Genomic DNA, 24,408 nt, shown 5'->3' with positions numbered 1-24,408 from the left:
GGCGAACAGCAAGACGGAGACCAACTTAAGCAGCTTCTCTTCAAAGCAATTAGAATTCCTTCCTTGAGGGCGGGCATTGCCTCTGATTGTCGAGGTGTGGCATCTGACCATCCACCCCATTGAGGGGGGTCAGAGGCTCCAACCGCACCCCTGGGATGCGCGCTCCCCTGGCCCCGAGATGAGCCTCGTGCTCCATGAGCCAGAACACGAAATGAGACACCGTGCAAAGATGGCTGCAAGTCCATTATTTTATTTCCATATTCAAGAAGAGTGAGGTCCCCGTTGACCCATCTCCGCAGCACCCGCTGTGTGGACAGAGCCATGGATGGAGGTCACGCAGCTGCACTGCCCAGAGAGGTCAGCGCTCTAGGGGACCATCTGGAGGTTTGTTTCAGGGATCCTACGGCTTTGTCTCTTACCCTCTCGGCGGAGGCTGGTATTAATAGGCATTAGATAGACCCACACTGAGCATTCAGGATTAGAGTGGGATTAAGAAGAGACAGGCTGGCGTCGGGCTATCCCCATCTCTGCTGTACAGCAGATGATGCCCGTGTGGGCTCGGGGCGGGTCTGAAGACAAGCTGAGTCAAGAGGGGAGTGGGCAGGGCAGGTCAGGAGGGTGCGCAGAGCTCCTCCTCCCGAGGTCAGCCAAGCCAGCTCCGCGTCAGGTTAGTCATTCAGGAATGGGCACTCTCCAGAGGACGGGGCATTTCCAGGAGGGGAATGAGGGAAGGTTATATTTTCATGCGGGTTAGTGTGTGCCAATGGACACTGCCAGTGTGAGCCACGCTGGCCACGCCCAGTGCTAGTGACCGAAGTGACTCTGTGAGGCCGCCCAGAGAACTCCTGCAGTCACACTCTGAGATGCTCAGTCTCCTGGACTCTCCTTGGGCTCTGGGGAGGAAGCAGTTCTTCACAGTGGCCTACTTGGGGCCACATGCACGACGTCTCCAGTGCCTAACTCCCCAAGTTCCCGTTTCCTGCCTGGGGCCCTCGCCCAGCCCGTGTGCCTCCTTTCCCTCCCTCTGCCGCGCTCAGATTCTGCAGGTGGGGTGTGGGGGGCCGGCCTGGAGGCGCCCCCCTCTCTGCGCCACCCCACACTGGTCTCTCTCAGCTGCCCAGCCTGCGTCCACGTACCAAAAACTCCCTGTGTAGTAAGCCACTCCCGGACTGTCTAATCCTGTTAGGAAACATAAAGGGTGCTTTAGGAGGTGGGAGAGGGCAGGGGAAGGAAACCAAGGGAGCTGGATCAACAGTCCCACGCCCTGTTCTCTGGCTCCAGGCGAGCGGCTCCACGGCAGTGCCCGTGGCGAAAGCTTCAAGGGGCAGCGCTGTCCCGGCAAAAAGAAAGTCCAGGGTGGAGTTGGGTAAACTAGGGGGACACCAGGGGCCTCAACCTACAGAGAGCAGACCCCTAAGCTTCAGGGCCACGTGCAGGGCAGCGAAGGCCCCGAGGAAGCTCATCTTTAAATGAAATGTGACAGTTTTGACCTTTTTTGTTTTCACTTTTTGCATTTAACTATTGGTCAGAAATTGGCAGTAGGTGCCGTGTGCCTGGCCTGCTGCCCGCACAGCTCCACGGGGTTAGGAGGGTCGTCTGCTCTAACTAGCTAGTCCATGCACATGGAATTAAGGTTTAAGGCAGTTATATTAAGAAGCGGAGGACAGGGTCTGGAAGAAGGAGGCAGGGCTTCAGCGTCTCGCCATGGGAGATCCGGAGCGGCTGTCTTTTCCTCCCTGGGAAAAGGAAGAGACAGGAGTTAGGCGAGAGCCTGTGGCCCCACTGCTGCCCCACTGCTGGGGTCACCTGGTCACAAACCACTTGAGATGCTCGTGTTGGCATCCTGTGCCAGAAAAAAAAAAGGTGCTGCAGAGAGAGGATGCCTCCGTCTCCCGCGCCACCCCTCGGCACTGAAGAGACCTGACCTCGACTCCCAGACGGCGCTGTCCCTCAGCCGCCTCTGTCCATGGCTACAGTGTTTTGCCTTCAGTGGGCACTTTAGTTCTTCAGCCTGGAGTCCAGGCGACTGAGGGACATTGGAAACAACAGCAGGGGTGGCTGCGTTTCTGGAAAGACTGCAGTGCCCGTGAGCGCAGCAATCGCCGGGTGCACCAGAAACACCACCTGGCGGTGGCTGCTCCAGGGCCTGGCGCTCCGCGGGGCCCTTCTGCCACACCCAGGCAGGCCAACGGCACAGAGGGCGTGTTCACACTGTGACCCACAGGATCTCACCACCATGCCTGACGAGCCATCTCAACACGTGCAATTTGAAGGAAAAAAGGGTTGGCACCCGGATTGAGAGGGAGCCCAGGCCTACGGTGACCACAGCGTGAGGGAAGCGTGGGCCCCGAAGAAGGGACACTGGTCCCTGCACTCAGCGCCATTCAGATAGACCTGGGGGACCGCACTGCTTTGTGTGTGTGTATTTTAAATTATCAAATTTCACTCAAATTTTGCTCTTTCTCTGTGGCTTTCTGTTTTTAATCTTAGATTGTGCATGAAAATTGATCTCTCAAAGATTTCATTTGTCCCCAGAAAAGCAAAAGGCTCAAGGAGCATGCTGTTTGCCAAGGGCAGGCCAGCACTGGAGACAGCATGCCCTGTCTGGACCTGGTCGCAAGGTGCCCGGCAAGACGGGTCACTAATGCATGGGGCCAGGGGTGTGCCAGTCAGGGTGGACGTCTCAGGACGAGCGGCCTCGTTTCTCGGGCTCTGTGCATCGTCATAGGACTCTGCACTGGAAGCTTGTCTAAGCAGTTTTATTTTCGCAGGTGACAGCTTAGGGGAGACCAGCCTCCCGAGACCCCGTGCCGACCTTAGGAGTCGGCGGGCTGGTTCACCTGCTGGCAGGCTGCTTGGCCTAGAGACTGAGGCGCTCTTCCTGGGTGCTCTTGCTGCTCAAGTCCAGGAGGGTAGGAAAGAGATAGTGGGTGTCCCAGTCCCCACCAGGCCCTGCCTGCCTCCGGCCCTCCTCATCGCTGGGACATTTATGTGGTCCACTCTCTTGGCTCCGTGATGGTCATTCAGCCACCCAGCCACAGTGGGCAGTTAGGAGCATTTGTCGCAGAGGTCAATCACAACCACACTAATTGAAATATATTGACATTTGATAAATTAAAGCCTCCCCGGAACTACATAGAAATTTAAAAATTTTAGCTCAAAAAGAATCTGAGGAGAGTTTTGAACCTATTTAGGAAAACACCCATTTCACACCCTCGGGTCGCCCACACACAGGCATGGCAGACCCACGTGGACACTCTGTTCTGGGGTGGCCCCAACCGGTTCTGACTCTCAAGCATGTGGCAGGAACCAGGAGGCCCCTGCACCTGTCCCTGAGGAGCAGGACCAGGTGTCCCAAGTAGAGCCTCTGGGTGGGCAGCGTCACCAGCCCTGACTCACCGAGTGTGCCTGACCCTCGCTGAGCGGGTGCGCAGGAGCTGCCTGGGGACGATGCTGCTGTGCCCTCAGGTGTCCCCACGCTGCAGCTGGGGAGCCCCGGTATGAACCAGGTGTCGAGAGGGTTCAGGACAGGTGTCAAGGTCAAGGTCACTCACAGGAGTGGCTGCCGGGCACTTTCTTGTCACAGCGTCTCATAGCTGAGGCAGAGCCCATCAGCACGGCCCTCTTGCTCGCATGTTTGGGGAGTCTGTTTTTTTGTACTTGGTCACCTCAGACCACATCTTGAGGGGCGGAGCTGGCCCATGTTGAGCCTGGCAGACCAGGCGGCAGCTCAGTTACCTTCTGTTCATTTTGTGGATTTGGGGCTTTCCAGGGACAGAGCCATGCTGCATAGGACCTGTCCACATCCCAGGACCCTCCAGCATCTAGGCTAGGGCAGACATGCACACATGCACCCACCAGGGACATGGAGGGACTGTGTGGCCCTGCTGTGTCTCCGACAAGGGACAGGGCCTAACACACACACAACTCAAAGAACACATGGAGTTAAAGTTCAGGTGAGCACTCTGTCACACCACGAACTGGGAAACCTGATGTTTCCACAAGGCAGTTAGGGGCACAGGGAAGCAGGTCAGAGGGGTCTCCACCGGTCACTACGTCAGTGCAGGGGCCAGCCCTCCCAGGGCTCAGTACTGCAGGACAAGGGCGAGCATGGTCCCTCCTCCAAGCGGATAGACCTCAGCAGGGACACACAAGAGGACCCCTTCTATGGGCCAAGTTACCTGGGCGAGCCCAACAGAGATGCCCAGGGCAGCCGTGCAGACGGTACTCAGTTCTCCTGTGAAATCCCACCTCCCCGACGCGCTGCCACCTCTGGCCTGAGGCACAGAGTGGAAAAGCTGCAGGCGAAAGGATCCAGGCGCCGTCGTCCCCAGACACCACAGGGAGAGTCGCGCAGCCCGACGTGGGCGCTGTGGCCAGGGGCAAGAGCAGGCGCCCAGCCGACCCCCCGCGCAAGGCCGTCCTCCCCTGTTTTCAGAGAGTCCTGCAGCGACGCTAGTCCTTCACCAAGAAGATGAAAGGGGTCTCTCAGGGCACAGTGGCATCGTGGGCTCTAGGCTTCCTGTCATGACAGACCAAGTGGCCTGGCCTCTGCCTCCTCACTGCGTGGCTTGGCTAACCGTGGCGCACTGATTAAACCCTCCTTTGCTTGAGGAAACAGTTCACAGGCGGAAGGGTCCAGGCGATTCCCCATGGAGAAGCCGGCGGGCCATCATTTAGACAAGGCTTCTTCTGTGACAGAGACCGTCACTGGCCGCCTGGGGTCACTGACCGCCTGGGGCCGGGAGGAGAGGCGCTCTGGCAGAGGCCGAGGTCAGCATCCGCCTGGGCCGCCTCCATCAGCGTCCCCGAGGTCCTTGGTCTCACCCAGAAGGCACCCTGTGGAAGTTTTGCTGGAACCTCGCCTCCACCGATCGTCACCTCCCAGTGCCGCTGTGAGACTCCCAAGGCCGCCTCCCCTCGTCCAGCCAGAGAACCCCAGTCCAGTCACCACTCCTGCCACCATTCTCACTCGTCCTCGCCAGAAACTCTTGATTTTCATTTCAACACTAAAATTCAGGTCGCACCTGTCGCTCCATCCTAGAGCCCGGTGCCTCATTCACGGTCATGGTCAAGCCACGTGGTACCGGCTGCTGTCCTCCTGCAAGCCCACGAGGCCTTCTCCTGCTCTGTTCCTGCCCTCCTTCAGGTCTTTGCCAAGTGTTCCTGCTGCGGGGTCCTCCACTGTGGCCTGCTCCCCAGCCTGCGGCACACGACCACTGCCTACACTGCCCTGCCGTCCCCCGAGGGGCCCTGACTCACTGTACACCACTGGGCACCTCTAGAGCAAGGCCTCTGCCCAGGCGCTGCTTCGACTGCACTGCTCAGGTGGGCATCCGGGCACCAGGCACATGGTGGGTGCTTTGAATGAGCCTCCTACAGGGTCACACCTGGCACCCTTGCCCCATCCATGGATGCGCACCAGCCTGGGTCCACAGCCCCTGGCCAGCTGGGCGGCTCAAGGCCCAGAAGCCCAGGTCATGTGGCTTCCTTGTGAGGCCACTGCTTCCGGGCAGTGATGGTCCTGGGTTGTCCCTTTCCCCAGGTCAGAGCATCTGCTTCCGGGCAGCTGAGGACACTCCCCTTCTCCAGAGGACCTGTGGCCTTTCAATCCGGAGGGCCTTGTCTGGATGTTACTGTGACCTCCCCAGGCCCTGGATGGACAGAGGTCAGACAGAGCCCGCTCCACACTGAGGCCTGGTCTGGAAGTGAAGGGTGGCTGAGGTGGGCAGAGGCAGGGTCCCTCCATGTCAGCTCCTCCTCTGGAAGGAGGCAGTGAGGCTGATCCTCCTCCTGTCGTCTCGGAGCTGTGGGCCCTGGTGCTGCCTGATGTCTAAGCCAGGGCTGTGCACGTGTCTTGCCTGCAGACCTCCGGGGACGTCCCAGAGGGCAGATGTCCTTATGGGGCAGCTTGGGACTGGGCTCAGGATAAAGGCCTGGGCTGGGGGTGTGGTTGCACTGCCCCCCAGGAAGGAGCCCTGTAGGCTCCCTGACAAAGGCCCCCAAAGCCCAAGGAAAGTGCCTGAGAGACACTCCCGGGGCCGTAGCTGCCCTGTCTGCCCTTTCATGAGGCCCCTGGGTGGGTCTGTGCTCTGCCCGGTTTTCCTAAAGCAGCACTCTGGGCCCCACGGCCGTCATCAGTGTCCACAGGGGAGCCACGGCCCCTCCAGCTGTGTCACATTGGCTGTGGCTTGCTTTCATCATGGTGCAGAGGTGCGTTGACATCACCCCTTTCATGGATGAGGAAACTGAGTCTCAGAGGTTGGGGGCCAGGGCCACAGGCTAAGGGACAGCGGGCTGGCATTGGCCCCTGACCCCACGGGCCCAGTGCCTTTTAGCCACAGCCCTTCCTGGAGGGGCTTCAGTCATCGCTCAGTCGCAACCGGAGATCAGCTGTCCCACCTGACACCCGGTGTCAGCGGCATCCTGGCTCGGTGTGTGGCTCACAGGGAGGCCTCAGGAGAGCCCGGATCTTAACCGACATGTGCCTTCTACAGCAGGCTCACTCCAAATTGACTCCCCAGGAGGCAAGGCAGTGGGCGCTGGCCCAGCCTGCCCCCTGCCCCGAGCTCTGGGAAGAGAGTGCATGGGGGCCCTGGTGGTGGACCTGACCCTTTGGCCAAGCTAGCTGGGGCTTCTGGAAGCTGCTAGTCTCTTCACCAAGGCTCTCTGGCTCCTGGCCTCTGTGCTGGGCCGTGCTTTGGCCTGAGCCCCTTTCACTGTGAACACAGTGTGACGCTCAGGGCCCCCGCGTTTCCCCAGGGAAGGAAGGTTACGTTACCAGCTTAAAGATTTTGGAAAGCGTGCCCTGGGCGTCGTGGGCCCCCTTGAATCCCTTGTGAGCCGACTTAGAGTCAGAAGCTCTGCCTCCAGAGCCAAATCCTGGCTTCTGCCCCTCGGCCCCCTGCAAGAGAAGACCAGAGCTCAGTGTCTACTCACAGCTGCCACCAGGGCGCACCAGGGGACGACCCATCCATCAGAGGGAATCGGCGAGGGGTTGGGGAGGTGCAGGTCAGCCCTGAGCTAAGAATGCAGGTGTCGGAGAGGTGCCTGTCCCCGAGCCCATCAGACAGGGCTCTGGCTCGGCCAGGCTTTGGTCTGAGGCCCAAGCCCATGACTTGGCAGACAGAGCCACAGTGGTGCAGCTGCTTTCCTACACGCTAGGGGTCCTGCCCCGGTGCAGGGCGGGTCCCTGCGGCAGCCGCACCACGCAGACACCAGGAAGAGCGCACAGGCCTGTCCCCACAGTCTGGCGGCTGTTCCCACCTGCCTGGGTCTAGGCACCTGAGAGGATCCGGAGTCCTCGCACACACTGAGGTTTTGAGGCTCATCCCTTTTCTAAAGGGCTCCCCAAGTCTCTGGTGCAGAGGAAGCTCTCCAAGGGAGTCAGGAGACAGCTTCGCTTACCACAGCGTGGCCTGGGCCCAGGCTCTGTCAGCCCTGGCTGCGGGCAGAGGGCAGGGAAGCAAGGGGCACCCAGACGGCAGGCGGGGGCGCAGCGACCTCACTTTCTAGCTAGGTGATCTGAGGCTGCTGTCAGAAAGTCTCTGTGCTTCAGTCTCCTCATCCACTCCTGGGCTAGTGCCATTTCTTCCCCAGGCTCCTGCCGCTCAGGGCCAGACACCTCCACCCTGGCCACCAGGACCCCGCAGCCTGCCCCTCACTTCAGGAAGGGGCGCCCAGTTCCTGGTGGGAAGTAGCAGTGGCGAGTGATCACTGAGGTGAGCGCATCGGCGTGTCCCAGACTTTTCAATACACTGATGGCCCAACGGGAGCTCCCACGGCCAGCGTGAGCTCTACAGGGACATGGACGTGGGAACACCAGCCCCTGGGTGAGGGCCTGTGCCCACAGGAGGGCCACGGGGAGGGCCCAGGATTTTGCCTCTTGCTTTGTAAATAAGAATGGAGAACCGTCCTTCCCAAAGACGCTAGTGACGGGATCAGCCACCTCTTGACTGCGCCTGGGGCCTGAGCATCAGCCCATGGTGCTTTACTAAAGTCACAGAAGGGCCTCGTGTCAGGAGGACCTTGGAACCAATATGACCGTCCCTTCATTTTGGAGGCCTTGAGGATGGGATCCAGAAGGTTCCAGCTCTTCAAGGCCACCTCCAGGGATTTGGGCAGCACTGCAGCTGGACCCAGGGTCCTCTCTTCAGGCACTGTCCACCCTACGGCTGCCCCTCCAGCGCCTTTCCTTTCAGCCTGCCTGCCAGAACACGTGTCTCCTTTCAGGTGAAACTGTCACCAGGGTTATCAAGCAGGGTTGGGGACAGGGACTGTGGCATAAAAGGTCCAAGCACCACATACTGGAGTCAAGCCAGCTCCGCCCTCGCACCCCAGAGGTTTCCACAGACACGCAGACTCCGTGACGGCACACGGGGACGGTGACAGTTAGGAAGTGCTGTGCCAAACAGACAGACACCGTTAAACGATAGAAACCCACACTTCCCGGACCAACACTAAGTCCTCTGTCTCACTCTGGTGGTTTTCCCCAGAAATAAAGGGCTCTGAACACTGAGTTCAGAGACCGACCGGCTTTCAGATCCACCATTGGTTTGCCACCTCCTCCTCTGGAATCCTTGGTCACTCTCATCTTTGCATGACCTAGAGTTTATCAGGAAACACACAGCAGAGCCAGCAAGACGTCAGTGGGACCGTCTGGAATCCAGCCAAGGAAACAGACGTTCCCACAGCTCCAGAGAACCACCACCAAACCACGTCGGAGAGGGAGTTTGCTTCAGAAAGAGCGACTCCACCAGATTTAGCAGGACCAAGCCGAGCACAGAGGGCATGGAGGCTGTTAGCCTCTGACTGACTGGAATAAAGGGGGGTCTTCCCACCCGTCCGGCCCCACCAGAGATGGTGTGCACGGCACCCGGCAGTCCACCCTAGAAGGTAAGAGCAGGTGAGGCAGTGGCTAGCTCCAGATTTCTGGGTCAAAGATGATTTTAGTTTTCAACATCATCTTCATCTCCTGCTGGCACAGAAAATCAAAATTAATCAGCTGTGAGCTGGTCCACGGTCATCTCCCACGTGAGCATCGGTCCACGGTCACCTCCCACGTGAGCATCACCTGTTTTGCAAACTCATTAGAAGCCCAGAGGCAGCCCCAGCTGTCTGCATACAGGTTCCGGCAGAGCTCGCTGCTCGTCCTTGAGGGTGAGAAGAGTCGGGATGTCCCAGAGCTTCAAGAGCCCTGCTCCTTCTCCCAGTGGTCATCCTCCCTGCCGCCTGCTTGGGCTGCCTTTCCTCCTGTTCTTCTTCCTTGATACTTTTTGGAAACTCATTTATGGGATGCTTATTAATTGAGCGCACAGGTGGCTCTGTACTAGATGGAGGCTCATTGGTTCCCCAGACAGATCCGGTCCCCTGCCACAGGTCGGTGTTTACGCCTTCATTTTATTCTGATAATAATAATTTTTGAAGTAAGAACCAACTGTGTCCGATATTTGGTAGTAATTGAAGTCAAAGAAGTGGTCAGGGTAGACTGGTAGGAATTTTAAGTAGTCTCTGACACTGATTTACCACTTCCTGGAAACCGAACAAATTAACCATTTTATAAATCTTCATGGAAATTTTGATGTTGGTATTAAAGACCCTGAAATTCCTAAGGAGGCGTTTCTGAATGGCTTTCTGTATGAGGTTTTTTTTTTTTTTTTTGAGAATTTTAATATTTATTTTTTAGTATTTGGCGGACACAACATCTTTGTATATGGTGCTGAGGATCGAACCCGGGCTGCACGCATGCCAGGCGAGCGCGCTACCGCTTGAGCCACATCCCCAGCCTCAAATGTATGAGTTTTAATTATTACTGAACACACACACACACACAAAACCACGGGATCTTGGGGGTTAATGGGGTTATCATAAATCACAGAACCAGATTCAGCATCTTTAGTTTTCCTCAGCTGCATCGTTCCTTAATAAATTTCAACATTTGGGATTAAACGTCAGCCACGGTTCCCCGTTTGACCTGATGAGACCTGTTCTCCCCCTCAGCGGTATTGGAAGGACACTGGGAGTTCTCTCCAGCACAGGGCTGCCGGGGGAGTGGGGGGGGGGGCAGGCAGCTCTCCTGGGAGCCCTCAGGAGAAGAGGCGCTGGCCTCCCAGTGCCTGGTCTGGAGCAGCCGGGTCTCACTGGCCGGAGGGGAAGACCACGCCTCACCCCCAGCCCCAGGAGGAAGCCACCGTTAACTGCTGTGTGCAAATTGGTCTGGGTAGGAAGAAAAGGCAGGACTGTTAAGCAACTGAAAGAGAACGGACACAAGCGCGGGACTGTGCAGAGCAGAGGGGGCAGAAGCTGAAGGGGGATGCGTGTCACCTACCCAGCTAAATCTGCTGAGGGACAGTCCTTTGCCCTGTGTGAGGAAGAGAAGCAAACAGTGACATGGCGATCGTGGGAAGAAAGATAAACAAGCATCCGAATCAGAACGGCAGAGCCCTGAGGAGGTGGGCAGGGTCCATCCGGCTCCAGGGACCAGCAGGGTCCCCTGGAGCTCTGTCCCAGCCCAGGGTTGCCAGTTCCTACTCAGGGAAAGGGGGCGGGCATCTACTGGGCTTGTCTCATGGCCAAGTAGGCACACGCCCTGGTCTGCCAGCTCCCTCCAGGGAGCCACACGGCCCAGGCTTTGGGGTGGATCTGAGTAGCCCTGAGTCCACCTCTGCTTTCGGTGCATGTTGGAGTTCCAGGAAGCCCTACGAACAGAGGGAGGACTAACAGGAGTGTTCCAGTCTTACCTTTCCTTGCGATGGAGGTGGCGTGCGAGGTGTCACCTGGAAGACACACAAGAAGGCTGGGCTGAGGGGAGCCACCCTCCCTCCCAGCAGCCCCACTCTCCCCAGGTCAGACTGGCCATGTTGGCACACAGGGGCTCACACCCGTGGGCAGGAGCCCATCACGGCCGACCCCGTCCCCATTTCTGTCCAGGTGAAGGAGGACCGAGCCTACAAGGGCTCCAGGGCTGAGCAGGGACGGTGGGCCACACACGCGAGGCTCTCCAGCCAGAGCCGGCCCGTCTTGGTCCCCGTGACACTCACCAGCCACACTTGGGTGGGGGAGGCTGGGGGCAAGGCACCCGGTGACAGTTGGGCTTTGCGGGGAAAGCCCCCGGCCCGTGGCCCCCGAAGTTGCTTACCAGAGTCTTACCTTAAAATGTCTGCTGCGTCAGGTGCTCACCATTGGAAGCCCACCATTTTGTTCTTGATTTTATTTCATTTTTTTTATTTTTAAGGTTTTGGTATTGGGAATTAAACCCAGGGGCACTTAACCACTGAGCACTTTTTATTTTTATTTCCTATATTATATAATATTTATTATTTTCAATTTTATTTTTATTATGCCCAGTCCTTTTTATTATTATTATTATTTTTATATTCTGAGACAGGGCCTCACTAAGTTGCTGAGGCTGGTCTTGAACTTGCAATCCCCCTGCCTTGGCCTCCCAAGCCATAGTATTATAGGTGTGCACCACTATGTCCAGCTGTTCTTATGTTTTAATAAACTTCATTTTGTTAAGCAGCTTTAGATTCATGGAAAAATTATGCAGAAACTGTACATTTCCCATATACCTATGGGGAGTTACCAAACGCTCTGGGCAGTTTCTGCCATTAACTCTCACCTTTGTCACCACTGAGGAACCAAGGCTGATACATTATTACTATTAACCAGATAATATAAGGCTTGCTGGGGTCGCACATCCTATGGCTTGAACAAATGTCTGTCCCTCCCTCGCAGTGTCACCTGGAGCAGATGCCTGTGCTCCGTCTTCCTGCCTCTCTCTCCCTGACCCAGGCAGCCACTGATCCCTGTCCTGCCTCACAGTCCTGCCAAGCCTGGGCCTGGTCTCAGGAGAAGCAGGCTCCTTGGTAGCGAGCCGTCTGTAAGGGGCAAGGTGGTTTAGAAGTGCTATTTGTGACCTGGGATCCTGTGGCACGTTCCTGCTGAGGGCTGAGTGTCTGAGGCCAGCCCACGCCAGCCGTGGGGGGGTCCCCAGCCTCGTGATCCCCCTTACGATCTCCGGGTTCCCCTGAGCCCTCACTTACGATGTTCTTGAAGAACTGGACTACAGGGTTTTGGTCTTGGGGCCGGCCATGCTGTGACTTCTGGGGCAGGGAGCCGTAGTGGGCAGTCTTTGCTGCATGTGAGTCCTGAAAGAGAGAGGGCATGACTCAGATGGGCAGGGGCCTGGTCTGGTCCCCAGGCAGGGGGACCTCTGTTCCTTTGTGGATGGAGATTTTCTTTTTTCTTATCACTAAGGACCTTGTGACAGGAGGCCCCCCGGCAGGTTTGGAGGTCAGGGCAGGGCATTTGGTCGTGTGACTGCGACTTGCTGGGTAGATGTTTGTATCACTGACTTAGCGGCTGTTTCTCCTGAAGCCAGGAACTGACCAAGCAGAAGTGACAGTGATTAAAGGCAATTCATCTAGGACCGGGGCAGGTGAAATACTAATCACCCCCAGGCTTCTGGTCTGGATAGAGAAAAATGCTCAGGAATGGTGCACAAACCACCGCTAACAGCAAAAGAGGACCCTGACCAGGTTTGAGGCTGTTGGCCACATGCGCCGGCCTGTTTCTCAAAATGTCCCCTGCCACCACGGTGCCAGGTCTGCCTCATCTGGGGAGACGCTTGCTCATCTTGAATAAGAAGGATGTGAAGAGGCACTAGCTGCAGTGTGAGCTGCAGTGTGAGCTGCAGTGTAAGCTGCAGTGTGAGCTGCAGCTAGGCGGGGTCCACAGTGAGCAGAGGTCAGCCCTGCACAGGAGGCGCCAGCCAGCGCTCCATTCATCCGTGCAGAGCCTTCAGAACAGGGCGGTTCTCAGAAAACCAAAGGAAGGACTCAGAGCCAGCAGTAGAGCACAAACTCGGTTTGACTTCTCCCTCGACCTTTCACGGCCACTCCCAGAACCCACGTGGACATCACTGTAGTGCCCGTGAGAAGCCTGCAGCTGTCGGACAGCAGTTACACAGGGACGCCCTGGAGACCAGAGGAGCTTGGTCCGGCTCCCTGCGTAGCCCACGGACAGCAGAGAATTCTGCCATGGCCAGGCAGCGGGCCGTGAGCACCCCGGACCTGGCTCCTCAGGGCATGTGGGAGGGAGGACCCTGCCTTCACAGACAGTTTTACCACCAAAATGCCTGCAGGTGCATCTCTGGAGCTTAAGAGAGCTCATCTTCCGGGCTTGGCTCAACGGGTGACTATTGTCTTTAGAGGGACAAGTGTGCCGAGTTCCCCAGGCATGCACTTGGTAACATTTGTGGCTACTCCCACCTGTGGGTCTTTGTCCCTCAGACCCTGGGGCTTGATGCTGCCTGTGCCTTGACACTTCCTGGTCTACTGCCCCATCACTCCCTTGACGGTTCTCCTCAGCGCATTCCTGGCTCTCTTCCTACCGGCTCCTGTCATCGCAGGGACAGAGCTCACAGCTTCACCCACCAGGTGGAGGCCAAGGCTCTAGGCCCAGCCTCTAGTCACTGCCTCCTAACTGATTTCTCCTTCTGAGTCTCCCCTCTGGCCACACTTCACAGGGTGGGCTGCAAGCTTTCTGGACCATGTGTAAGTCCAGTCCCTTTCTGTCACACAGGCCAGTGGCCTGCCCAGAGTGGGGTCCATGCCCCAGGGCTGATGAAAGGCTCTACCCTCTCCTCGCCTGCGCCTACCCGCCCACCAGGGCGACACCCGGCACCCGCCCTCTCTCCGTTCACGTGGGCAGGCGTGCCCTGGAGGAGGCCGAGCACACGCACCCGTGGGCCTCAGTGAGGCCCCTCACTGACACCCCTGCTCCAGAGTCACAGAGCGCTGCACAGGTACCTGAGGACGGTCTGCCCACCTCTCCAGGCTGTGAGCGCACCAGGATGGGGCACTCATGCCGTCCTGATGCGTTGTGTTGGTCCCACTCACTCCTGACCGACGGCCAGGGCAGGTGTGAGCCATGCTCTGCAAACACGGCAGGAGCAAAACAGATGGGCCTGCCCAGAGCTTGGGAACCAACTGGTGGGTGAAAGAATGATCTGGTTTTATCCCTGGATTTCTTAATAACTGAAACCCTGTGTTGACCTCTTAACTGTTCCCTTCCCTCGCACTTCTCGCTTATCAGCCTCCTGGTCCCAGCTGGCCTTCAGCCTTGCTCAGCAGAGGGGCTGGCCACCCGTGCTCTTCTCCATCCGCAGGTTCTTCTCTGCCCGGGCCCAAACGTCCGCAGTGCCTTGTCCTCTTGCTGGCTGCTGTAGGGAGGTACTGGCTTGTCCTCCTCAGAGGCAGGGCCTGTGGCCTTGAACCTGACCATGTCGCCTGGTTCTTAGTCCAAGAACCTGCTATCTAATTCTCATGGGGTCGTCTGTCTCCCACCAGTGCTGGGCTTGCTGACCAGCTGAGGTCAGCCCATAACCAGCGTTGTACTTCCTTCCCCTGATGGGACGGGGGTGCAGAATGAAGAGTCAAAACGCCTGGGCCAGGGAGCTGGTGAGGTTGTTGCCCTAAGAGGAGCGACTTTGCTTCTCTGGTCTGTCCATCAGGCGAAGTTACTGCCTAGACCCAGCCCTAGGGCCTGAGGCAGACTTTAACAGCCCTGAATCAGCTCAAGCTGACCCTGCCTGGAGCTGAACACCACGTCCACCAGCTGAGAGTCAGGTCTGGAGTCCACCGTTAATCCCTCACCTTGTGATAAACCTGGAAAAATGCCTAGGACCTACGTGGAGGTTCGGTCCCCTTGGGTAGCTCTCATCTTGTCAAAGCTTGTTCATGTTGTGAGAGATTTAGTGAAGAATTAGGTAGACAGTGTTATACACGTGCATACCCACTTTGAATAAATAAAAATTATAATTTTTGTAAATTGTATTTATAATGAATATGTCACTAAACTTTGGAGGGGAGGAAGCAATTTAAATATTTTAAGGAGCTCCTGAAGTTGGTAGGTTGCGTGTTAGCTGGAAATATGAAATCAGGCATCAGAACTGTTCACGAGAAAGGAAATTGGAATATTGGAATATTGAGATCCCTCAGCACCCAATTAAGTATGCCATAAGGAACAACTATCTAATCAGCATGTAGACTGTTTAGGTCACTTTTAATTCAGAGCTGAACATAAACAATAAATCCACGTGTTAGGAACCACACAAACTTTGGTTATATATGCACTGAAGAGTGACTGGATTATTTTGACTTAGGCTTTGGGTCTAGATTGTCAGTTGCACAGATGATTTGAGGGTAGTCATGTAGCTATAATTGTACTGTTATGCTACCGTGGTAGTGGCCTTTTCCCTAAAAGGACATTTAGAAAATCATAGTCTTGTATAATAGCAATGAAGAGCTAAGCAAAATTCTTATATAGATTTTTGTAAACAGCACTGTATAAAACAATGGAGAAGAAACAAGGTATTAGGTCTGAGTCTAACAAAAACTGTCTCCCACCAGAGCTGGGCTTGCTGACCAGCCGAGGTCAGCCCATGACCAGCGTTGTACTTCCTTCCCCTGATGGGACGGGGGTGCAGAATGAAGAGTCAAAACGCCTGGGCCAGGGAGCTGGTGAGGTTGTTGCTAGATAAAGGCTAGAAGTTCAAGAAGACCTGATTGGAGAAGCACAACGTGGTAATGGGTTAGAAGACTCGGCATGGTCAAGAAATCGACTGTCCCCAATGACATGGACAAACTGATTCTGAACTGTACGGAAATGCAAAGGAATCGAGATGACCAGACAAATGAGAAAAAGAAGAGCAAGTTAGAGAATCCCACTCCTGAAGATCTACTACTTAGTAACAGCACTGGAGCAGATGGCCCTGGAGCAGGGAGAGGCCAGACACACCCAGACACACCTCACAGACGCACCCCGTGGATTTTTGACAAGGGTTCAAACACAATTCGGTTCAAGAAGAGAGGACGGTCTTTTCAACAAATGTGGAACAGTTAAATATCCATATGCAAAACCCAAAACCCAAAACCCAAACCAAACCAAAGAACCTCTTAATCCAGATTCACGCCTTCTATACAAATTAACTTACAAACGGATCATAACTCTATTGGCAACGCTCAACTCTAGAACTTTAAAAGGAAACAAAATAGTCGTGATCTGGGTGTGGGCAAGAAGTTAGACCTGACACCAAAAGGTGATCCATAAAGGATAGAAGGGGCCACTTGGGCCTTATCAAAGCCTCAAACTGCTTTTCCTGCAAGAAAATGAGAAGACAGACTACAGACTGGAAGAAAACACGGTGACTCCCATATCAACAAAGGGCCTGAATCCAAGACGTGTGAAAAGCCTTCAAAACTCAAGGAAGAAAACAAACAATTTGACTGAAAAATAGAGGAAACACTAGAATAGACGCTTCGCCAAAGAGGCTTACCTAGGTCAAGTCAGCACATGAAGCAGACGCCCAGCACGTGGGCCATCAGGAAGACGAGGACAGCCGTGGAGTGGCATGGCCACAGGCCTGTGAAGGGCGACGGGACGGGTGCTGGTATTGCCGGGTGGGCGAGGGTGTGGGGCACCTGGGCTGGCATGCGCTACTGTGGGGATGCAGGTAGGGGCAGATCACTCTGAAAGACAACCTGGCAGTTCTTAGAAAGTTACCCACCTGCTTCCATATGGCCTGCAATTCCGCTGTCTGCTCTGGTTAATAAAACAGGGATGAGGCATTTTTTGGAAATATTTTTACGATGAAAATGTTGGTCACCAACATTTTGAAGGAAAGATAATTGACATCTTAAATAAAACTTATGTTCTCACAGAAACCCATGCCTGAATGTTTATAGCAGTTCAGCTCACGATCACTAACAATCACAAGCAACCAAAATGTTCTTCTGTGGATGGGGGATAAGTGCACTATGGTATGTCCACGCAATGGAATACTACTCAACAGTGAAAGGGTATTGACAGAATCTGGGTGCATGCAATGACTCAAAGGCATCTCCAAATCATGTGGAGTGAGAGAAATCATTCTAAGGGGTTTTTATGCTACATAATCCCATTTTGTGACATTCTTGCAAAGGCAAAACTATAGTGAGGGAGACCAGAGCTGGGCTTGGCAGGGTTTAGGGTATGGGAGGAGGGGTGTCGTACCCTTAGTAGTGGTGACAGCTACCCAAATTTCCACAATTCTAGAATTTATAGAAGTGTACACAAAACAAGCCCATTTTACTATGTGTTACTTTATAAAATAAGATATAATTAGGCCCTTGTCATGGACTATCACGTATGGGGGCCTGTGGCCGGGAGACTGTACCTTAGCCACATCTTAACCCTTTCAGCCGCTCTGCAGTGTGCCGCTGGGTGGCACTGGCACTTTGACCCTGTGTGTGAGTGTGACCATGGCATCAGCCACCTCCAGAGCTTCCTTGGCTGCCCTACTGCGCTCTCCCCACAAGCACAAGCCCCTTCTCCAGGGAACTGCATCACGTCCACTTCCCCCTGTAGCACACCACCCAGGCCCTCGTGGGGGTAGAACGCCAGCGGCTCTGAGGCAGGCTTCCTGGGCTCCGCATCGTGTCCTGGAAGAGGCTGGCGCAGGCAAGGCTGGTGGGTGCTCTCAGCCTTCCTGGAGACAAGGCCATCCGTCCCAGGCCAGAAGAGACCAGGACGTGTGCCGGCCCCAGCAGAAATGATGAGTGGCGGGCACTGGGCAGGTCTCCAGGGGAGGAAGGGGGACCCCGAGTAGCTTCACAGTCCAGCAGGAGCTGCACACCTGAAGGAGCTGTGACAGTGGGGAACAGGGCCAGGCCAGGGGAAGTGGCCCTGCTGGGGCAGTCACCTCTCCTCGGCTTCTCCCCCTGCCATCAGGAGTCAGTGGAGCCCCTGCCCCAGGACCCTGGTGCGTAGGTCCCTGTGGGGAGGTCAGTTTCTTTTAGGTAAGTAGTTCTCTGGTGAAGTGCTTTTAATTACATTCACTAAGCTGAACAAGAAGCCAGACTCGCTGGCATCTCCGTCACTTGCTGGATCTGAGCCTGCCTGTGCTGGCTGGCTTAAGCGCTGTCTTTGCAGGTGGCTGAATTGCACAGGAAGCATGAGAAGATTGGTCCACCATAAACAAGAAAGGGCCGCAGGGCCAGGGCCCCCAGCAACGCTGGAACCCAGCAGGCAGAGAGCCGGCACCTGGCACTGGAGCTGAGTATTTGGATGCATGAAGGTCAGGAAAATGGTCTAACTTTAAAAAGTGTTTTCTCCAGTTTAGAAAATTAATACATACTCTACAACGTGCCAAGTAAAGTTGAGTCTGTGGAAATGGTAGCACTCGGGGGACTCAGATTGACACTTTGATGACCTAATTTTTAGGCCTGGCTTTATGCACAAACACAGATAGATTTTCAAGTGGCTTTGAAAGAGATCATGATGTGCACACTATTTTGTTAGCCTGGGTTTTCTCTTTTACTTACTACTATCTCACGGACCTCTTTTCATAAAATAGAGGTTTGCATCATGGTGAACAAAACAAACAAACAAAAAACCACCCCAACTTCTTAATGGTAAATAACACGTCAAGAGCTTTAGAAACTATGGGTGGGAGTCACGGCCTGACCATTTTATTTATCTATAGAATAAATGCTTTCTCCTGGACCCTGTTTCTTATGAGAAGATTCTTTTCCCTCAAACTGTGACAATGCCACTCACCAGCAGGGGGCGCTCACAGACGGGGTTGCCGGTTCCCTTCAAGTCAGGAAGGGATTTTCACGGTTTTCCAACCTGCTTTAAGGCTGGGGAGAGCCGGGAGTTCTTACATTAGCAAGTCATATCAGACAATAAGCATAGGTGCAGGGCATCTGAGGCGGTCAGACTGGGTATCCAGTGGCTCCTTGGAATCTAGAGCCTGCTTCATGGAAGCAGGGCAGAGATGTGTGCACCATTTGCATCTGGGTCTTATTAAAGGAGACAAAGTCTCCAAGACTAACTGGTGCCTGGGTTCCACGGTTAGGAAAGAAAAAGGTTCCTAGCTCTTACTTTGCGTCTCGGCTGTGAGTTTTCTCTCTCCTGACCAACCTGGAATTCCAGTGATGAACCTGCAGCAGTGCAGTTTCCGGCCAGTGCCCTCTACTTGCTCCTCTGGGTGGGAGTGGCTCTGCGCCTCCAGGCGTGCCTGCCAGCCCGCTGCACTGGGGTGCTCTCCCTGCTCGCCCTCGGGGGCTCTGGTGTGCTCGCTGTGTCTTCTGGACAATGAGAGCCAGCAGACACACAGCATGAATGCGTAGCTGAGAGCCTGCGTGGGCCGACTCGGCTCCCTGTGGCTGCTAGTGGTGCCCGAGGTTCAGAGTGAACAGCGAGCCCACCGTGGGACTCACGGCCGTCTTAACGCCGACTCCTGTGCTGGCTCGCCTCTCCCATGCCCTGGGGATCGTCCCTGATGACCTGGCCGCATGCAGAACACTCTCACGTCACGAAGAGGCTCTGGCCCATTCTGATCAGGAAGCGCATTTTGTTCCTGTGCTTTCCGTAGACCTCCTTGTGTGAGCTCTCGGGGACCTGGTGCTTCAGGTGTCTGAGTGCCGATGAGGGCGTGGTCCTCATGGCTTGTGGAGGACAGGGCCCTGGTGGCACTGTGTCTGCAACCTGAGGACGCTGTGAGCCTGACTTTGGGCTTCTTATGGAGGGTCGTCTGTGCTGGGTCCCTCACCCCAGGCTTTTCCCACCTGACCCCGTTGAGACTCTGTATTGTGGAGAGAGGCCGATGTGCGCGGAGTGTCCACCTCAGCAGCACCCGGTCCTCCGTGTCCTCCGAGGGTCTGTGCTGCCATGTTAGAATGATACATGGGAGAAATGTCTCTCAAAGATGCCCTGAGAGTCACCTGCAGAGTTCAGAGACTAAATAAAAGCTGTGACAACGTTCTCACTAGCGCTCTCTCAGGTAAGTCCAGTGAGTCAGCCGCGATCTTGGAACACACATTTCTCCCTGTGCCTCCAAAAAGCCTCATTGTGGGAAAGAAGTGAAGAAAGCCGTCCCCAGGCTTCTAATCACAGGCCAAGCCTGGCCTCCCTCACCTCAGTGCTGCCAACCAGAGCTGGGGCTCCGCCCTGCTTTGGGCAGCACTTCCCAGTACAGATGTGGAGACAGAGATGCAGAAGCAACCAGGGGTCTGCTGCCAAGTCTCCTGACCTCATCGCAGGCACCATGCCGCCTGCCGTGCTGTTCGTGTGGGCTGCGTGTGGGTAGGACCACAGGCCCATGGCACAAGCCGGAACCTAGCAGCAATAAAGAAATCCCCCGACTGGTTATGACAGAAGGAAAAGATGAGAAAAGCATGGAGTGTTAAAAATTGTGGGTGTGGGGCTGGGGTGTGGCTCAGCGGTACAGCACTTGCCTAGGACGTGCAAGGCCCTGGGTTCGATCCTCAGCACCACATAAAAAAAATATAAAATATATTGTGCCCAACTACAACTGAAAAATAAATACTAAAAAAATTAAAAAATAAATCGTGTGTGATTTCTTTCAAAAGCTTATAGACTTACCTGTACTAAGAAGCTAAGAGCTAGAAATAACAAGGTGCTCACATTTGAGAAAAAGAGGTTGACGTCTACCTCTGGAGTCCATCAGATGTGCTGGTTACTGTCTCGGCCAGCCTCCAGCAAGCAGGTGTGTTGCAGGTTCCAGATTGGGGCCAAAGACCCATCCCACCTTGGTGTTTGAGACTGTCTTTCCACCTTCCTTCCTCCCCACGTTCCCAGCAGCCATGTCGCCCGGCCGTCCCGAGAACTCCCAGGCTCCTGGTTCATGGGCTGGTTTTGGCTGTGCCCGTTTCCAGAAGCCATCATACCACTGGTCACAGCTTCCAGTGCACCTTAGGAGACAGCGTTGGACTTATTTTTGGCAAAACATTCTAACCCTGCGATGTGGGGAGGACTCTGCTGTCTGAGCACACACACATACACACACACACGTGCAGATTTTCTCAGGGTGAAGAACGCGTCTGTTTCTGAGCCGGTCTTGGGTCAGTTGTGTCACGCTGTGGGCTTTGGTCGACAGCCAGCCGTGTACTACCAACAAGGAGCTTTCTGATCGCTGGAGTTCCCCCAGCCTTTTCTTTAGGTGCAGTTTCTGGTGGCCTGGCGACGGTGCTGTGGTGGATCTCTTGCTGAGGACATGGATGTAAGTCCACATCTGCATCCCGGGCTCCTGCAGTCACACACACTGCCAAGTCCACGTCCTCTGACCTCAGAGGGACGGGCTTTGATGTCTGTTTCCAGCTCTCCTGTCCTGGCCAGCGGCTCCTCCAGTAGAGAACCAGCACGGGGGGGGGCCCCCTGGGAACGGGGAGCTCTGTGGGGTTGGTGCAGGGACCATGACGGGCTGTGATTCCCCGAGTTCTGCCGTCTCTTCTCTGATGCGGATCAGCAGCTGGATGGCCGCTGGCTCCCAAGGGTCATTTTGCTGAGCAGCTTCGCGAGCACCTTTGGTGGTGGTCACGCCCTGGAAGCAGAGCACAGATCTGGGGTGGGAAAGGCAGTGTCTCCTCTTCTGCTGGCCAAGGAGCCCCGGCCTCTTCTGCAGCAAGGCTCCTAGACACCTGCTGGCTGGCCTCAGGGCTGCGGGAGCTGGAGCACAGGCACCTGGTCCACTCCCTGGAACGTGGCGTTTCTGACGCTTTGTCCCTCTTCCTGCTAGAACTGTTGGGAGGCAGGTACTGGGCGGGCCTTAATGCTGCCCAGAATTAGACAGCCCAGTCTTAGGGAAGACGCTGGCGTCCTGAAGTCAAAGACCCCCGCAGGGAGCCTGTGCCAACAGCCTGGCACCCGCGTCTCCTTGCCGCGACGTCTCTGACTTCACAATGCGCCGGTCTTTCTTACTGGCCCGGACTTTTGTAGAGACAGATTGATAGACGGATCTGTCTATCTGCCTGCCTGTCTGTCTATCACCTCTCTGGGGAGGACACAGGGGAAGGAGGTGGGTTGCTGGGCCATCAGCTGGGCGTGGCTCCTCAGCACCGCGGATTCTCTGGTTGGTGAGGGAGGGGCGCTCACAGTTCCCCTCAGTGACTGTGAGTCACTGCCCAGCCCGTGCCTCCCCCAGCAGCTGACGTCCCCCAGCAGGCCACATCCTCTGTGGTAGAACCCTGGGATGGCAAGTAGCTTGAAACCGTTGAGTGTGCTCCTTTCCCCGTAGTCGATGCTGTTGAATCAGATCTAGCATTCCAGCACTTCCTTGAAATAAGAAAGACCTCCTCAGTGCGCAGAAGACCTTCAAGCCACCAAGTCTTCCTCAGGGAGAAGAGCCAGGCTTGTTCTTTGCCCCCTGTGACAGCTCACAGACCAGGACTGGGGGGTGCCCAGCCTCCTGTGCCTCTGCGTGCTTCCTCTAGGGCGGCTCCGTTGGGCATCTCTGGAACTCAGTGCGCTGCAGAGGACTGGGTGTCTCTGGCACAGGTGCCAGGAGGGTCCTCTGTCCACCAGGAGAGTCCTGCTGGTGCCTCCCGCCTCGCCTTGCCCTGGGTTCAGCTCGGACACCCTGCTTCCCTTCACGTAGCAGACACGTGAACACCACACACGGCCTTCTAACACGCTGTGCCCCCAGGCCTGGGGACCCGCCCCGGGTCTTGCACACGCTGGGCAGGTGCTCTACCACGGAGCTACACCCGCAGCCTTTAACTTTATTTGTCACAAGGTCTTGGTAAGGTGCCCAGGCTGGCCTGGAAATTCTGATCCTCCTCCCTCAGCCTCCTCAGTGACTGGGACTATAGGTGTGTGCCACGCGCCTGGCCTGATGCTTCTTTATGTGTCCTAAGATGATTCTAGGGTGTGCTCAGGAAGGTCAAACCCAACCCCGATGGACCAGAATGGGGCATTGGCAGGTGGCAGATAACAGAGAGCCTTGTACAGGAGCCCGACGCTTGTCCCCCCGAGGCCAGCTCTGGGCCGCCACAGGGGGCACCGTGGAGAGCAGTGATGGAGCTCTGACCAGGCTTAAAACACGCACGTGAACATCTGGGACGGTGTGAGAGCATGGGCTGCTTTTCCTCTTCTCGATGACTTCATAAGGGAGAAAAGTGAAGCCCTTGCTCACAGTCCCTGCCGTGTTCCGCACTGCGGTGTCTTGGGATCCCTGGCTTCTCCGTCTGTGCACGGGGCCTGCTTTCTCAGGCCACGTGTCTCAAGGGCAGAGGGGAGGGGTGGTTAGGCTGAGCCAGGTGCCTTCGTGGCCTCTCAGCCGCCAGCCCTGGAGCTGTGCCCACCCTGGCCCCTTGGATGTGCCCCCCACACACTTGTAGCCACAGCTTTTCTCACCGCAGGGAAGTCAGGAGCCTGCCGGCCCTGGGGGGACTGAGAACCCCAGAAACCACTGGGAAGTGGTGCTTGCTCTTAGAAACGAGTCACCGAGTCCTGGAGAACCAGGGGCCGCTTCACAGCCGGGCCTCAGTCAAGGAGGGGCCAACCGTGGACGCCTCCCTGCCACACCACTGGGACCCTGCGTGGAGTGTTTCCCTCCCGAGGCCCGATGAAGGACTCCTTCCAGGGAGCAAAGCCCCCAGCTCACAGGTCATCAGGGTGGCGTCAGACGCTCTCTGTTCCCACAAGGCCCTGGCTCCATGGACTGTGAGCCTTGCTCTGCACCTGTAGGCCTTGGTCCTGGACTGGCCACCCTGGAGGCCAGCAGCAAGCAGGCCCTTTGTTCCTCACCGACCTGCCTGTCCACTGAGAGGAGGGAGACTCTCCCCCACAATAGGGCATCCACTGGACAAGAACCTGCACACTCTGTCCAGGCCTGGCCCTGGTCTGCAGCCCTTCCCCGTCTCAATACGAAGGCTTCTGTCCTGGGGCCCCCAGGCCCCCCAGCCAGGCTGGGTGCTCCTTTTGCCAGGGCCCAGCTCACTGAGAAACAAGGCACCTGTCCTTCCCTGTGCTCACCTCAATCCCAGCAGAAGGAGGTGCCTGGGCCCCGCGGCTCCCCCACGGCCCCGAGTCCTGCGCTTGGCCCCGAGAAGCAGGAGGAAGACGCTCTAGTTTGGGCACTCGGGCGCACACTGTCAGCCTCCCACACCTGCCCAGCGCCCAGGCACGGGCAGTGACTTTACCTGAGAGCCGAGCATGGCAGCGTCCATGTGGTGACCCTGGACGTGCGTGAGCAGCAGGCCTGGCTGACTGAAGTGCAGGCTGCAGGACCCCCTCCCTTCCCCGCCTACCTGGACATCACTCAGGTAGGCCCATCTCAGGGGTCCCTCCACCCCAGGTAGGCTTGGTTGCGCTTGGTCAGGGCCGAGCCCTGGTGGACAGGGCTTTCTAAGGGCACATATCACTTGAGAGTGAATTCGGCTGGTGTCCAGTGACTGCCAACTCTCTGTGGGGCACTGGTTTCCAAAGCAGGTCTGGGCACGGCATGCCCCTGGCCATTGTCCAGGCCAGTGTCCAAGGCCAGAGTCTCTACTGCCCTCTGGCCTGTGTTGGCACTGGTGGCCACACCATGGTCCTGTAGCTTGTTCCTATGACTTTTCTATG

The 24,408-nt window shown here is 56.1% G+C and overlaps 1 protein-coding gene across 4 annotated transcripts in view; it reads right to left on the bottom strand.

Annotated features, from left to right (window-relative positions):
• Positions 1 to 251: 251 nt before the first annotated feature.
• The window catches only part of Mbp (myelin basic protein), an 84,211-nt gene continuing 60,054 nt past the window's right edge, over positions 252 to 24,408 (bottom strand). For 2 of the 4 annotated variants that reach the window (XM_076836794.2, XM_076836797.2), the window contains 4 exons: positions 12,045 to 12,149; positions 10,740 to 10,775; positions 10,328 to 10,360; positions 252 to 1,736 (listed from right to left, as the gene is read on the bottom strand). In XM_076836794.2, the coding sequence (XP_076692909.2) occupies positions 1,692 to 1,736; positions 10,328 to 10,360; positions 10,740 to 10,775; positions 12,045 to 12,149 (219 nt within the window). In that variant the 3' untranslated portion in view covers positions 252 to 1,691. Of the gene's footprint in view, positions 1,737 to 6,781; positions 6,905 to 10,327; positions 10,361 to 10,739; positions 10,776 to 12,044; positions 12,150 to 15,461; positions 15,471 to 24,408 lie in introns of all 4 variants that reach the window. The other 2 variants (XM_076836796.2, XM_076836795.2) reach the window with 2 other exon arrangements.

This window comes from Callospermophilus lateralis, chromosome 17 (assembly GCF_048772815.1).
Source record: "Callospermophilus lateralis isolate mCalLat2 chromosome 17, mCalLat2.hap1, whole genome shotgun sequence".
NCBI lineage: Eukaryota > Metazoa > Chordata > Mammalia > Rodentia > Sciuridae > Callospermophilus > Callospermophilus lateralis.
This window is presented reverse-complemented; position numbering and strand designations above follow the sequence as displayed.